This window comes from Eptatretus burgeri, chromosome 2 (assembly GCF_056783735.1).
Source record: "Eptatretus burgeri isolate ZD-2024b chromosome 2, Ebu_testis_v1, whole genome shotgun sequence".
In the NCBI taxonomy this organism is placed as follows: Eukaryota; Metazoa; Chordata; class Myxini; order Myxiniformes; family Myxinidae; genus Eptatretus; species Eptatretus burgeri.
This window is the reverse complement of record NC_140962.1, coordinates 106,127,695-106,145,095: the sequence shown is the minus strand read 5'-3', so window position 1 is coordinate 106,145,095 and position 17,401 is coordinate 106,127,695. Positions and strand designations below refer to the sequence as shown.

Below are 17,401 nucleotides of genomic sequence, written 5' to 3'. Positions count from 1 at the left end.
TGTGTGGCAGGGGTGTTGCATCCTAGAGCAAGATATCTTTTAAAGGAAATGTAATAAAAGCTGAGCCATCTGCAATGTACATATTAGAAATTATACGCTATCTTTTTAAGGAGTAGGAAAAAAAAATACTCTGCATTGATTAAACCCTCAGGTTTACCATATTGCTTTATGAGAACCGTTCCTGTTGGCTTTTATCTCCATATGCGGGTTTCAGAGGATGGAACGGAGCCTTCCCAGGTCTCAAAGTAACCACCGTCGTGTACAGGTGTATGTGTGTGAAAGTTGCTGTTGTTGACTGCTATCTCCACACGTGGGTGGGCTTCAGGCGATGGAACGGAGACTTACCTGGTTTCAAAGTATCCACCTCTGTTAGTGTGTGTGTGTGTGTGTGTGTGTGTGTGTGTGTGTGTGTGTGTGTGTGTGTGTGTGTGTGTGTGTGTGTGTGTGTGTGTGTGTGTGTGTGTGTGTGTGTAACATGCCACTTCCTGGTATATAGCTGCCATGATGGTCTCTTGAGACACCATGATGTTGCAAGAGAGATTGCAAGAGAATGGTTCAAACAATATTGGCACAAATTGTTCCTAAGCCAGTTCTCTATCTATTCCGCAAGTACAATGATTACTCCCTGCATCCGCTTGTCCAACTGATTAGTGAGTGTTTATGTGGAAACTTATCAAAAAGCTTCTAATAATCTGCTTTTTCCTCCTTTCTTTTCTTTTTGCTGACAGCTTGGTTTGTGCTGTTGCTAATATTAACTTGTTTTGATATCACTTTGTGTGTGTGACACACGAGATCTTGTGCTTCGCTCAGGGTTCATCCGAGGACAAACATCCTGTGAAATGGATTTTCTGCCATCCGAGGGTGGCTCAAGCAATGATTGGTTGGTTGGTTGGTTAGTTAGTTTTTACACTGAATTCTCAAGGCAGCGACCAGGGTTGGCGTCAGGAAGGGCATCCGGCCATAAAACATTGCCTCAAGAAAAAGCCAACCCCTGCACAGCAGGGAAAAATGGCTGTAAAAACGGTCATTTTTTTTTTACTGAATTCTCAAGGCTCTGATAAGCAAAGGAGAGTTATTTGCCAAATGCCAGTAATGTTTGCTTTATAATTAATATTTCCAAAAACACATAGCTTGAGATTGATGGAAACAATTACAAAGAAAAACATACATCTGACTGTATTAAATGTTCAAAATCATTCCCCCACATTCATTATCCCACATCTTTAGTGCAAAGCGGGGTTACGCAATTGGTTTACTCTGTCTGTCTGACAGACATCAGTCGATGATCTAGGAACTACCTAATTTCAGTTGAATTTTATATTTCGAACACTGTCGACGCATGAAACGGAACATGAATCGGAACACGAACCTGCAGATTAGCAGAACAGGAGAGTCTTGTCGTTCACAGATTTCCCCTTTGCAGATTTGTTAAATCGCAATGAATTTATTGAGGCAAGATTTGCAGATTGCAGTCAACACGCTCGAATAATTGCATGATGTATTTTCTCTTGCACTCCAACCCACGAGTATAGCGCTGGTGCACTGTGGAATAATACACGTGCCATTTTCTCTCTCCCTCACCAACAACAGTCTGCCTGTGCCCAGCATCCTGCAAAGTTACACCGTACTGTTTTTGTGACTATATGACTCATTATCTCGTTTTTGTGTGCCATTGTAATAATATCATCGAAAAGAAAATCAAGTGGGAGTGAGCCTACTGAAAAGAGACAGAAAAAAGTGATGTCTCTTATCGATAAAGTGGATTTATTGGATCGATTACATTAATCGAGAGGCGAGAGTTTGGCTTCTGTTGCGAGCCATTATGGGATCAACGAGTCAACATCAAGATACATTAAGAAAAGTGAGGGCAAAACAAGGGTGCTCCTACAAGTGCTAAAGTGTCTTTTGTGAGTCACCGTGATCCCATCTTTGAAAAGATGGAAAAAAAAATCACTTAATATTTGGGTTGAGGGTCAATCTCAGAGAAAAGTGTCTCTTCGCAGACCCGTGATATGAGAGAAGGCTGGATGCATCCATGAACATTTAGCGGATACTGAAGGTGATCGCCGTCATCATCTCATCTTTATCGTCACCATCATCAATATCGCCATCACATTATTGGATCGATCAAGTTTATCATCATTACCATTAAAGGTAAGTTTCATGATATTAATAACTCAAGAAAATAAACTTTATTTTATGTTCTTAATGCAGGAAAATACTACTTTATCTTGCGTTCCTAATAACCCTTATATTTATGAAAATAAATAGCACAAAAACAATGAACAAACATATTGATTAAATGTACAGTTTGGCAAAAAGAGGTGACAAATTTTAAAGTTGATGTCACTAACCATATTTTCCGCATTACCCCTTAAGTTTTCGCATCATGGATTTGTGTTTCACGGGAATTTTCAAGAATGTAACCCCAGTGAACGGCAAGGCCCTCCTGTACACTTTGGCTCTGAATTTGGCAAATTGTACAGAATCTCATCCCGAGTGCACATGCACACCCATGGGAAAGCAATCGCTTCACTCTGGCAATCAAGCAAAATTGAAAATCATTCTAAGCAAGAAAGTTATTGTTTTTAGTGATGTCATAAAGGACAAACAACAGGCGTGAAGAACTGATTTAATGTGTTAAATAAGAACGTGTAAAAGAGGGTGCATCAATAGCGGTAAAATTCCGATTCAGTGTTTGTTTGTTTTTTTCCTCCAGTCTTTAAAACGTTTATTTTACTTCAATTTAACTATATATTTGAACACTGTAGAACACAAATCGCCTTCTTGTCACTTCCAAAAAACCTTCAGTTTAGCAGTACTTTGGCAAAATTTATCTTGACCAATCAAATTTGCTCTGCACTCTGAGAGCGGAATGACCAAGATTCAGACAAAAACGGCGGTGTCTAGCGATGCAACCACAGAGATAACTTCATCCAAAAGATGTTTCTTTCGTGTAGGTTTTTCTCAAAGATAGTTTCAAAATCATCAGTTTCTCCTGGAAGAGTTCACAAGACTGCGCAGGGTAAGGTGTTCCATGAACTTTCCAGTTTGTTAAGCAATTTATTACTCCGAGTTTTCCTGGTGATGTCAGGTTTGCTCAGGAGGTAGCATTCTCGTCATTGAGTTCCGCAGTCTCAGTTGGATTCCCAAATGGAATGTGGTCCAATCAGTTGCCTGGTCCTGGTGCTTTCATATAGGGATATGAAGCCAGTTTTCTTGTTTGTATTTATGTGGTGCATTTCAATAATCTCATTGTATGTTTTGCAAAGAGTAGACCTTCGTCCCAGGGTCAGTTTCTCACCCATCACAAATGAGTGTGTAGATTTTCGTTTTTCGATATCACTTCACTTCATGCCTCACTCTTCCTGCCCTAGAGCTCTTACATCCACCTTTATCTAGCCCGTGTCTCACGTGTCATTCCAGAATCCCACACCTATTTTCCCTCCAAGTCTAAGCTGAGGACTCACCTTGATTCTTTCATGCCTCTATTCTTTCTTCTGATGAAGAGACTCCCTTTATATGCTTTCTCATGCTTTTTCCTCCAATCTTTCAAGGACGTTGCCCATCACCTCTTGATTTCTTTTATTCTCAATTCAGCTCTCTTATACCCTCACCTCCCCCTACCCCTCCACAAACTCAAAGCCCTTTCCCTTCTACCATTCACCCATTCGTGAGCAACATCTTTGTCTCCCTGTTCCACTTTTATCCTCCATCAGTAAATGAAACTACTGCCCTCTGTCGTTTTGCTTCTCCAAAAGCCCAGATTTATTTAGACAAAAAATAATAATAAAAGAATACTGTTTTCTTTGTTTCAAAAATGCAACTCCATGAAACTATTCTCATTACAAAATATGCTCTGCTTTTTATGTCCACTATCCTTCATCATCTGTCGGTTACACCTGACTTTCTTAGTTTGTCAGTTCGGATGATAGTCTGGAGGAGGCTACAAAAAGGTTTGTAATATTTTCATGAGGTACCTTACGAGTTAATAAATATGGGGGAAAATATTGTCAACTATTATTTAATTACGAATATTGTTAAGCATATGGTCATCAATGTGTGATGGAAGCAACTACATAGAAGACTGCTGCTATTAGTGTGAATTAGGTGTTGCTGTTTTTTTTTTAATCAGAGCCTTAAATGACAAAATGGCAGTTTGTGCAATTTATATGGGTGCAAGGATGAGGGAAAAGGGGGTTCAGGGATTAATTAGTTCCATTCACGTTCTGAAAGTTCATACAGAACATTAAATTTGACTTTCACTGCAGCAAAGTACAGCAGTGATTTCTACGAGAGAAGGGTTTAAGATCCGTCAAACATTTGTCACCGCAGAGGGATAAACCGTCTCAAACCATATTCCATCTCAACAATACGCAACAAAGGTGTTAAATCGAACACAAAACATCGGGAAGAAAATAATTTGGAAAATGTATCATCGTCAACAAAGTCAGCCATGACAGGTCACCGCCGGCCCACCACGTCTCAAAGGATGCACAAAAATGTCAACACCGTCGGTGGTTATCCTTCCCGATTTTAATTTGAAAGGAAAATTTTGTACTGTTGAAGAAAACTCACAACAATGTGTAATTTCTGTCTCTTGATGTGTTTCCATTCTTCCAATGGCCCAGGGGAACCATGCACGTCAAGCGAAATAATGAGGCTGGCCTTTCCAGCTTGGTTCGCATTTATGTAGTAAGCAGCAATCGTCACTAGCACTGCTAGCCATCTTGCCCTTCTTGTCAAAAGATAAGTGCCCAATGACAGCCCCCTCCACACCTTCACTCCAAGTCTTGCTCAGCTGCTCCTTGACCTAAGCCTTGTGGACAGCACATGGTTACTACTAGGTTTAGCAGTCACGAGGGTTTGGAACACATAAATACTCATGAGTTCCTGGCCAGTGTGACTCTGGTCTCGTTGTCATGTCAACATCTGCATGTAAAAGGGGTGTAAGTCAAGGAATCATATCTTTAAAGGTCTAACCACTTGGTCGCTCTTGTAAGATGGTTATCAGGACCACTGAGGCTGTAGCATACTCCTGGTTTGCAACACAATAATGTATTTCTCCCTCAACTGAATATTAAGATTGTCATCAATTTTCACAACAATCACCTTGTGACCATTCAATGCAACCTCCTCCAAGGGTCTCAAGTTGATACAGTTGTATTTCAGCTTCAACTTGTTCTAGATTGTTGAATTATATCACACATTTGTATAAGCTGTCGGATTGGTGTTTCAAAGGTGGAGTGTTTCATCACAATGTGTGCCATGCCTTGGATGGACATTAAGCTGGGGTTACGTCTGCTAGCATTCGCTTGTGGATATTAGAGATCCCACAGTGTGTTTCGACAACGAGTCGGTGAGTCATCACCATCATCCTGAACAAATTCGAGAAATTACTGCCATCACTTTCAGGGGGCACTGCATCAACGGGATAGTTGCACCTTCCTAAAATCATGTAACCTGTGAGCTCCTCTCGTAATTGACTCCCAGCCTACTGTGCATGGATTATGAAAGGACACATTGTTCAGACAAGCTGGTCACTTTCTACGTAATTCAGAACGGGAATGGAGCAGCTGGTATCAGAAGCTTTGTGGAACAGTGAAACAAGTGCAGAGAATAATGTGCTATGAACATAACAACACTGTGTTCGTCTGTTCAGCTGATGGAATGAGGATGTCAGAGGAATTTGGAGATAGACATTGGAGACACGGACATGAAATGTCAATCAACCATTCCTCTGGATATTACTCATACTCACCCAATCGAGGAGGAGCTGTCCAACTTCATCGATCGAACCATCCGGCTTTCTAGCCTCTGCTAGTTTGTTTAACAGTGCTGCAAAAACAAAAGGCAATGTCTCTCAGCTGTTTCATAATTTTTTAATCCAGAGGGGAGATACAAGGGGTGATCAGTAAGTCTGTGGCTTGAAATAAATAAATGTTAACAACAACGTTTTCTGTTTATTTGTATTAGTGTACCAGAATTGTATGCCTGGTGTTGGCTTTATGGTTAGCGTGGTTAGCGTGGTGGGCTTGGGACCCTAGGATCCTGAGTTCAACCCCCCCTTGGATGTTGAATTAATACCAGGTGGGGTTGATTCTGCCTGTCATCCTTTTGAGGTTGGCAAAATGAGTGCCAGCTTGCAGGTATCCTGTGTCAGAGTGGTGACCCATCCAGGACTGTGCCCAATAGCCAAGGAGACTGCTTTAGCAGCACCAATGCTCTGCATAGAGTATGGTCCCAATGGATTGATGGATGTGCCAGAATTGCACCCGGTTCATAAGATTTGCAGCCATCTACATATCCCAGGTGTGGAGGCATCAGAATAAGACTTGGAAAAAAAATTGAGAAAATGAAAGGTGAGGAGGAGAATAGAAGTCTCTGGGAGGAGGGAGAAGAAAAAAACACATAAAAGAAAGGAGGTTGGGGTGAGATGGCAGTGAGGGGGTGGAAAGAAACGGGGGTATATAGAGATGGCAGAGGATCAACAATTATACTTTTTGTGTACGTATTATGCAAACAGAAACCTCCACATTTTTTGCCTGAAAATGGTCAATATGCGGTTGAACAAATGATATCTTATTCCTTCAGGTACAAATATTTTCATGACTGCTTAAAATGCTGGTCTGCAGACTTTACGATTTGTTGTCAAACTAATTTGGTTGACAATTTCTCCCATCTAATTTTCTTTCAAGCGATTGGTTCTCAGGCCAGTCTGATATCGCTGATGATGTGGAGCATCATTGCTGTTGAAGCAGTTTCATTGCAAGGGTTATGCTGGGTGGTTTTCTGTTGCTTTCCCAGAAGTCAGTCGGGGAGGCATTTGTAATTTGTTGAGGGGGGGGGGAGTGGCGAAAAGACACCTTACTCATTGTCAAAATAATATTTAACGCCCACAGTGAGATCTTTAACGCCCACCAGCGAATGCAAGCAGACAGGTCCCTCTGAGAGCTGGTGCATTCATTGATGACCATGAAATACCATCCCGACAGTTTGAGGTTATCAGGTTAAAAATCAAACCCCGACCTGACAGCTCAAAGGCAAGTCCACCCTCCTCTGTACCATCCTATCCTACCTAATGCAATATGTAAGCCCAGCCAAAACTGTACATTTTAAGCTTAAAGGCAAAACCATCAACTTACAACATCATGCATTTTGGCCGAAGGGTTAGTGTAAATGAGAATTGCTTTTACAAGCTTGGTCATGACTGTGTGTGACCACATACTTTGGTATTTACATGTGCCTTGCTTTTGCTATCTGAAAAATATGACCTACTTGAAAAAGGTAAAAGTACAGCAACAACAACAAAAAAAAGATTGCTTCCACACTCTCCACTTTTATTAAAAAAGGTGTTTCCACAGAGAGCATGCGTCTAAGACTGGTGCTTAATGGTATAAGGAGCCTCAACACAGGAGGCTGCCATTCGGCCCATTAAAATCCGCACAATGGTTGCCAACTTATGGTTGTTTGTCTGTATTCTATCCCTTTTCAATGCTGAGCATCAAACAAGGAAGCAACACGTACCATTTTTAAAGTCGTTGGTATGACTGACGGGGGTTCAAACCACCGACAACCCAGACTCAAAGTGGACACACAAACCATTACAACGCCGAGTCTGGTATATTCCAAGAGGCAGTCCTTTTATTTCATTCGTCTGGGAGCTAATCAACATTTCCATTCTGAGCTCGTCAGAGAGTGGAGATCGAGCCTTGTAATTCAGAAATTAATTTATGCAGATCAAACATAGAGTTTACCATGTTGTCTTCCAAAGACATTTATTGTCTGTAATGGCCTGGAGCTGTCACAGCTTTGCATTGCCATAGACTTGAGCAGTGGCAAAGATTGTTTTGTAGAGCATAGTTTCTTTTCACACCATATGTGTGTAGGATGAATAAATGGCTTACCTTCATGCAGAGGAATGAACGAGTGGGCAGCTCCAAAAATCTGGGCCAGTTCCTCTTTTGTCATAATGGAGAGTTTGAGCATCGGATCGTGGTAAGCCTAGAAAATAGCAAATTTAAATTGGCAGTCAAGGACCAAAATCTCAAGGGGTCACAGCCAGCATACACGAATCACATTTGCACTGTTTTGGGGGAAGAAACGTTGTTCAGTTTATTTCTATAACATAATTGCCTTTCAATCTATGGTCCGTCGACTAATACTTCATTGGCCCCACTCATTCCCATCATCTTGTGGGATCGCCGAGTGAACGATTCTGGCCCAAGTCTTTCTGTAACTGGGTGGTCCAACTAGACATTTGACTGTGGCAGGAATTTGTCATTTGTCTAGCATCTTGACTATAAGACCTCAAAACAGCTTTTGAGAAGACCTCAAAACAGCTACCAGGGGCTGCTTTTATGACCTCCAACCCTCAACATGGAAGATGTGCAGAAGAACATGGAGAAAAATTCAAATTTGTGTAGAGAATGGAGGGAAGCACCCAGAAAAATTCAAACTGAATTCTAACTGCGTGCATTGGGATTTTGTGGCCACTGTGTACATGGACTTCCTTTCACTAAAAAGGAATGCTTGCACACTTGTAAGCAGCACACAGGTATTTATTTTGTTAACATTTAAAATGGATCCTTCATGCTTACATAATGGGACACGAGCACAGAATCTAAAGGGGGCTTAATTTTGACTAATATAATTTCAAATAATTTGTTAAACAATTTTGTGAATGATCTGAATTTTGTTGTTTTACACCTTTAGCTACCTGATGTGAGGTGAATTGTAAAAATGAAGTTTGCTCTTGTAAACTATACTATAAGAGAGCCGTTTGTCTGTCAGTGTGTGTGTGTGTGTCTGTGTGTCTGTGTGTCTATCATCATTTTTCTTAGAGATTGCTGAATGGATATTCATCAAACTTCAGGAGGTTGGTTCATCAGTGAGTGTCAGGGAATGTTTTAGGCCAAAAAAAAAAAACCCTGGAAATTAAAAAGACAATCTTAGAAGGGCACTCTTCGACATTGCGACATTGCCAGATATGCCTCCGCCCACATTATTACATCATTATAATACTTATACCAAGTTTGATTTGAATGCCTGAACCTAGATTCAAAATATTAAATAATTCTGCCTACCAGACCATGTGGCCAATCAGGTTGAAATAAAAAAAAAAAAAAAAAATATATATATATATATATATATTCCCCATGACGACGAGATCATAATTATGACATTTCATGTCGATTGATGAAGTGGTTCAAGAGAAAGGTAGTTTGAAAGATTTTCATTCAATCTAATATGGCTGCCAGACCATGTGACCTATTAATTAATCGTGAACACTCTGGTATCCAAAATGGTTGGGAAACATGTGGGTGAAGTTTCCCCTTGACCTGCCAAGCTGTTCTTGAGAAGATTGTTTTTAAAAGTTTCAGGGTAAATCCAATATGGCTGCCAAACCATGTGACATATGACATTATAGGTGGAGACATTTTTGTTTCTCATGAGTAGGCGATCATATCTGTAAAGTTTTGTCTCAATCTGTTCAGCCGTTTCGGAGAAGAATATTTTTGAATGTTTTTATGTTAAAAACAATATGGCTGCCAAACCATATGACCGGGGTCGTCATCAAATTTTTTTTCTCCTTTTCAATTTAGCCCAAGATGACCCACAAAAATTTTCATATTAATTGGATAGAGTGTTCGACGTATGCAATTATGATGTCATAATGAAGCCACCTATAACATCAAATAAAATCACACTTATTCCTCATGTGGAGTACTTGCCCTGTGCCAAGTTTCTTTTTTCTCATGGTGCGGTTTTGGAGATACAGAGATCGAAAGTTTTTCCTTTTTTCCAACATGGCTGCCACACCCCATGACCTATGACATCATAATCATCATAAAAACATTCTACATGTATAATCACACCTGTGTTGGAAATTGTGTTAATTGGATTCGCAGTTGCAGAGAAAACAGAGAAAATTAGCATGAACGGATGTACGTACAGATGGACGGACAACCCAAAAACATGCCACCGGTGACTTCGTCAACAGGGGCATAAAAAGGTCAAATTTTATTTTTTAATCACTCGATAGTGCCTAAGCATTTGTAGCTATTTGAAAGGTAATATAAAATAATCCCTGACCCCATTCCTTCGTGGGTGTAGGGAGTGTTTTAGGCTCCCACAAAAATAGACCAGGCAATACCAGGTAATGCTGCTAGCAAAGGTGATGAGGAAAATGACCTCACAGGCCTGCTACCCCCTCCACAATATCTATCTATCCATCTATCTATCTATCTATATTATTATTTTAAAAGAACTTTCTTTCACCCTCTGATGCATGCAATGGGACCCCAGGGACCCGAGCATTACATTTTTGCTCTAAAATCCATGTGAAAGGTTAAAAGGACTGATATTCTATGTGTTCCTCCATTAATATATGCTCTATCATATGCAGTACGATGATATTATGATATAACCCTTTCTAGAACAATGCACACAACGACGAGGAAGTGAGGATGAGCCAACAAGGAGGCTCACTGTGCTGTTAAAAAAAATATATATGGGAGAAGCTCGGGCCCAAACCCTCAATGGATCCCGGGGCAGTGATACACCTGATGTCCACCCCCCCCCCCCCCAACCGTCTCAGCAGCCCTGGCTGCTCGTACCAAATAAGAGACAAATGTGGTTCAGCTCGCCAAACCACAATCACATTTGGCAAGCAATTAACAAACCTCCATTTTCCTCCTCGGACTTCTTCACTTTCACAATTTATCCCACCATCATCTTGACAAGATAATTTAGCGATAGCATACTTGATGATGATCCAACCTTCCTCACTCCTTTTTCAGTACTCCATATGTATAATCCCCATTTAAGATGTTTTGGGATCTTTGAATGAATGTTGGTGATTCTTACCTTTTTGGCTAACCGGAGATCATCAACGAGGTCCTGTTCACCTTGTGAAAGTTCAAAAATGGCCTGCATGCAAGCACGGCACCAAACAATTTGGCAACCTCGCCTTCATGAATTTAGTACTCAACTAATACAGTATCACTGCTTTTCATACAAATAAATTAATTAATCCTGCCTTAACTAGAGAAATATAAAAAAACAAAGAATTATATTCGGCTATAAGGTGTACAATCAAAAAGGAATCTGATCAGAAGCGCACCTCCTGTCGGCGAATCGCTTTAGCAGACAGGCAGCTGCCCGGACACGCACCAAACATGTCACTCCAAAGAAGGCTGCCGCGTTTGCGGGCGGGACTGGCCGTGCGGGGCCCTGGAGGTGTGCCTGGACTGGGGCTGCTCAAGAGTGCTTGGTGAGGGCGTGAATCACCACGGAAACTCATGGAATGCTGTGAGGGGGCAAAGGTGGGGGTGGTGGAGTTGGGAAAGAGAGTTTGAAAATGTTTGACAACTTCATTTCCACCCAGAATTATGGTAGCCAGTTGATTTCACTTGAGCCACGATGTAGCAAAGTTCAGCAATAAAATAGATTCAATTATTGACCACAATAATAACTCTGCACAATACGAGAATCACACTCCACTGCAGCGCAAGCTATTGCAAATTAGGGCCGACTTAAGGTATGTGTAAAGGCCATAATGCTCATGCTATACCAAAACCTCAGCACTCCCACTGGCTGTATATCGTGCTAATCTCAATCAAAGAATATGGTTCGGGTACAGGCATGTATTGGCCTGTGGGAACGCCAGTTTTAGGTCTCCATTCAGAGGACTGCATGCATTAAGATGGAGAACCTCCTGTTTGCACTGCACCAAAAACAGCAGTTTTCAGTTCAACATATAAACTGAGCCTTCTGAGCCTTCTTTCCCAGTCGGGCATCATACCCAGACTTGATAGCTTATTGGTGAGCAAGTGCCAAACTAAGCTTTATGCCACTTCACATACACAGATGCCAAACGACTCTCCATTTCTGTGTCATCTTGAACCTTCTCCAATGAACAATGTGACCTTGACCCGACCTCTGTGTGGCTTGCCTGTTTAAGCATAATCAATGTTCTTACTCATTTGTCCCAGGAAATGATACGCAGTAATTGGAATACAACTTAAAATGCAAATTGGTGGCAGTGCTCAGGAAATGTAACAATTGTTGGGAGTTTGGGGTGTGAACAATAAAGTGTCAACGTGAGAAAGTGTAATTACAGTAATAACTGACACACACACACACACACACACACACACACACACACACACACACACACACACACACACACACACACACACACACACACACACACACACACACACACACACACACACACACACACACACACATCGCTATTTATACAGATTAGCAGAGACTTAGGTATGGGATGGAGTTCAGACAAAGAGTTTACCTGCGCACCTGTTTGTACTCAATCACAGTCTTTAGACGGTAATCTCTATGACCTATCTCAAAGCAAACTGCTCAAACTGAATGGAGGAAGCAATTACAACACTTCCAGATTGCAGAGCATGGAAGAATATGGCAGTCAGGTCTTTTATTTTGATGAAAATTGGATAAAATGAAGCATCGGAAAGTGAGAGACATGCACACCCCCAAGTCAAGAGCAAGGACAGCGATTCCTCACGTACGCCACAATCTTGGTTGAAAGTCCAGGTGAAATTAAACGCCCTCATCGTGCCTTTACCTGTAAGCCTTTTCCCAGATGTCGAACGGGGGAAATGAGGTTTGCCAAGGAATTGGAGACTTTTGATTGTGATCGAACACGCTTGCGGCTTGGTTCCTGAGTAGCAAATAATTGGGAGCATGGGAAGGGGAGGTTGTGTGTGTGTGTAGGGGAGGGGGGGTGGGGGTAGGGGGTAAACAAACAAACAAAATGAGGTTTGTAACCCAAAAAGCCACCTGTATGAAAGAGGAATTGTAACCCAAAAAGCCACCTGTAAGAAAGGGGGCATGATGGGTTCGAGGCTTCACCATCTTTATGGCCTTTGGCCAAAGCTTTGTTTTGCAGACTCTTGGCTCCAGACCGTACACAAGCAAGTAAATCTTTGGACTCATGCCAGTACATCACATGATAAATGTTTTTTTTTTAATATACATACAAGCTTGCTTCTTCTTTTTACCATAACATGGCCTTGTGGGTTACATGATCCGATCCTTTTTCATTAAAATACTAAACAAAAAGGTCCTTTTAAAGATGATTGTCAGCTCATTCCGGGTTGAGAAACGAGTCGGAACTTGGAATCTCTCTCAACCAGCTGTTTGTACCAAACTCAAAGTGTTAAAATCTCAAAACAAACATTCGTACAGACCTCGAAGTAGATCCTTTCGCTGACCTTTCCATCAACCTTTTTCAAAGCTGGGAACTGGGCCAAAATACAGGCTGGGCCTGTGAAGCTAATCAGAGTACAGTGTGTTTGTATAGAGCCTTGAATAATGGCCTCGTTTTATGGGAATGCAGTTGGAATGGGCAGCACAAACTGCATGCAGCAAGTGCTGCCATCTGCATAATCGAGGGTGGGCCTCTCCTCTGACTGCCCATGTAGGAAGACAAATATTGAAACAAGCATGGGCGAATCCAAGACAGGTGTGGCTGGCATTTTGTGCTTTGTGTCCTGTTTTCTTGTTAAACCATGAAGTTTGCACAAGTGGAAAAACTTCTTCAAACTCTGACCAACTCATTCTTTACCTGGCTCCCTCATGTGTATGCCTATGTCTTCCATTTGAGCCATACAAAAACGTAGCAGGACAAATATTGTTGTCAATTCCACCTACCAAGGGGATCCATAATAAATAGAAGCAATTTGCTTTCGATAGTGTAAAGCTTGGTGCTTCTGCAGCCTCCGTTAGTCAGCCGTGAGTGTTCTGACACCAATGTCAGCAATGACTCTTTCAAGGAGGCTGGGATTTTGAATTATTGTCAGGATACCAGTGCACAAGAGCTTACTTTATTTGCAATGCACTGCGAGACCTTTAACATCTCCCAGCGAAGTATTTGCAGATTATGTTTTTTTTTTTGTATACCTTGTCGAGGCTCGTTTGAGAGCTAACACACAATGCACAGCAAGGGGGAGATGAGACAAGAGGGGCGGGAGTGGGAAGGATAAAACAGTGGGGAAGAGAGACATTAGGAGATCTGTGGAAGGGAGAAGGATGTGGTGGAGAACATGGGGAATACAATATGGACATTACAGGGACTTTCAGGAAGGAAAGCAGGGAATTTGAAGGAGGTGGGCTTGGGTGGATTATCGGGGGTAGAAAAGATCGAGGATTTGGATGGGGGATGATAAGAGGTGGTGGTGAACAGCTGTTTTGAAGGTCTGGAGGGAAGAATGGGATTGAATAGAGTGAGGGAGTTTATTCCAAAGGTGGGAAAAAAGAGGAATGAAAGTGTGAAGGTGAGTGATTCGTGATTTTGGTAGTTTTACCAGAAGGGGGTTGTTGGCGGACCTTGAGCGCCCTGCGGAAATGTGGTGGGGACAAATCGCAGAGAGAGCAGGGGGGGGCAAGGCTGGAGAGGAGTCGGAACAAGACAGAAAAACCATCGACCAGCCTGTGGTGAGAGAGTGAGAGGCCCAAAGACTCAGCCTCATTGTGGGAGATGCCAATAAATGCCTTGGTTTCCACAGCGTGAAGCCGAGAAAGGTGGGAGGCAGGAGCACCAGCCCAGAGGGGAGAGCAGTATTCCATCAGGCTGCGGATGAAAGCTTTGTAAGTGGTCAGGAGTTCAGGTGGGCCGATGAAGGACTTTGCATGATGGAGGATTGCCAGTCGGTGACTGGCTTTGGAGGCGAGTTTTGAAATGTGGCTTTCCCAGGAAAGGTCATGGCAGATAGTGAGACCCAGAAGCTTGAAAGAAAGGACTTCTTCCAGAGGATTGTTGAGAAAGTGGATGCGGGGGGTTCCTAAATGGTCCTTTCGGTGAGACATAGTGAGAGTGTGAGATTTGTCCGGATTGAAAGACATGTCCCACATGTTGGACTAGTTTGTGATTTTACCCAGATCTGCAGTGAGTGAAGAAGCTGCTGCTTGCCGGTCTGAGGGATGACAGATGGTACGGCAGAGTGTGGAATCATCAGCAAAGAGAAATAGAGGATTTTCCAGAGAGTCGGAGAGATCATTGATGAAAACCAGAAAAAGAACAGGGCCCAGAAGGCTACCTTGAGGAACTCCAGCCTGGACAGGAAGAGGGGATGAAAGAACTCCATTTAGGGCCACACGTTGACTGCGACAGGAGAGGAAGTCTGTGAGCCATGAGTGGCCTTGGAGATGAGAGAGCTAGCCCCTTTTAAAGTGATCATTGATATCTGAACGGCATAGTCATTGATGTTCTGGTTTGCCAGGATGGCTGAGAGGTACATACACTTGCCTCTGAGCCATCTGCTCTGGGTTCCAATCTTGGCTCGGGTATAAACTGTCATCCTGCTGATTCATCATGTGTGTGCCGTCCTTCGGATGGACGTAAAACCAGGCGTCCCATCTGCCAGCATTCGTTGATGGATGTTAAAGATCCCATGGTGTCCTTTGCGATGAGTATGTACCTGCACTATGAACAAATTACAAATTCCTGCTCTGACCTACAGAGGGCATTGCATCAGTGGAAGAGCCTTGCCCTCAGCTATTGATGCTGCCCCCCAGCCTCGTGCGATATACGAAAGAAGGAGATTGATGCTCTACTGTCGGCAAAGTAAAAGGATGGCAATATATAATCAGGCTTGAAATCAAACCTATTGACACAACTCAAAGACGAGTACATTATCACTGATCTCTCCTGTTAGTTTGATAAATACACGGAAACCATGATTATACAGGGTGCCCCAAAAGTCACCTCAGGATTTAGAAATTAAAAAACATTTCTGTTTTTAAATAATTTGTTTTTCTTTTCTTTCAGAATTTAGATTAACATTTGGAAATTACCCACAGAAAAATTCACAACTGAACAAAGAACCAAAATCGTGGAATTTAAATTTAAATTTCATTGATCAATTATTCTCACCCAAAGAGCATGGACACCGAATAATTTTGCGAAATTCAGAAATTTCATGGCCATCACGTTCTCCTGATTTGACGACTCCTGATTATTTTCTTTGGGGTTACCTAAAGGAGCGTGTTCACATCAAAAAGCCCCATACAATTCAGCAGCTCAAGGACAACATCTGTGCATAAATTTGAGGGCTGCAGCCAGAGTTATTGTCCGCTGTTATGGAAAATGCTGTCGAAAGAGCCTGTCACTGCGAAGCCGAAAATGGAGGACATCTACGCTGCATCATTTTTCATAAATAAAGCAAATTTATCTCCATTTTGTAAATTTTCTTTTGGTATAAAAATAATCATAAATTATTTTTAAAAACAAATGTTATTTAATTTCTAAATCCCGAGATGACTTTTGGGACACCCTGTATTTACCTCCACCACCGAAGGGTGGGCAGAGGTTGTTTTCACCCCTCTCTGTCTGTCTGTGAGCAGGAGATCTCAAAAAGTTCGGGATGGATTCGGACGAAACTTGGTGGACAGGTTGGGTGTATGAAAAGGACTAATTGATTCAATTTTGGTGAGGATTTGAATCCGGATCCAAGAATTAAAAGTATTTTTTTCATGATTCTTCACCATTACATCTTCACTTCATCAGATGGGGCCAAAAATGACCGGAGCATAATATTTGAAATATAGATCAGATGTTTTGTAGAAGGTCCACTTCCGAAGACAGATACTTGCATAACCTTGGCTTAACTCCACAATGTAAAGAGGGAAAGAAGGCCAAAAAGAGAAAGATGAAACACCTTTAAAGAAAAACATTTTCAAATATATACAGGTGATGGGATAGAGTCCATTAACCAAAATGAGCTCCTCTGAATCCAAATCAATGATGTATTTTGATCCAATCATTTTGTCTTTTATTTATTTTTTTATTTTAATTATTTCTTACGCGTCATTTTTAAAGCACACGTGACAAAGTTCACTTTCTCTAGTTATACAAGTACGGTTCTCAAGTGCAAAGATCACAGCGGATGTGCGTGATGAAATATTAATCATTCCTCATTTTCAGATACTGTTGTAGTAAGTTAGTAAAGTGAGTGCAACTGATCAGAAGAAGTTCTTAACCCTTGGTTAATCACATTGCAACATGCAGGAATTGCTGGATGTGGAGTAAGCGATAAGGATCCATGCTCCTTTGTTTTCCCCCGTGTTAAAGTGCAAGACATCTTTATCATCAAATGGATGTTTCAAATGATTTAGCAAAACCTTTTTCTCCTGGTACATACATCTTGCATTTGTTTAGTTTTAACCAGTGATGGAGCAAATCATTATCTTAATTTAGACAGAAGTATGACCCACTGTGAATCACATCATTCAAAGTTACTTTATCCACAAAGGGGAGAAAAAATAGACTGATGCCAAATGAATGCCATAACTGGAGAGATAAAGTGCGAAATACTTGTTTAACGATGCCAGAGTTTATATTTCTGCAGAGATTCCG

General features: G+C 41.6%; 1 protein-coding gene across 1 annotated transcript in view; it reads right to left on the bottom strand.

Annotated features, from left to right (window-relative positions):
• LOC147032748 (rho guanine nucleotide exchange factor 3-like) overlaps window positions 1–17,401 on the bottom strand; it is a 28,595-nt gene that overhangs the window by 8,103 nt on the left and 3,091 nt on the right. Inside the window, exons 2-6 of the mRNA XM_085870608.1 lie at window positions 12,611–12,706; window positions 11,126–11,311; window positions 10,870–10,932; window positions 7,908–8,004; window positions 5,762–5,838 (exon numbers count right to left, since the gene is read on the bottom strand). Coding sequence (XP_085726734.1) covers window positions 5,762–5,838; window positions 7,908–8,004; window positions 10,870–10,932; window positions 11,126–11,311; window positions 12,611–12,706 — 519 coding nt within the window. The remainder of the gene's footprint in view (window positions 1–5,761; window positions 5,839–7,907; window positions 8,005–10,869; window positions 10,933–11,125; window positions 11,312–12,610; window positions 12,707–17,401) is intronic.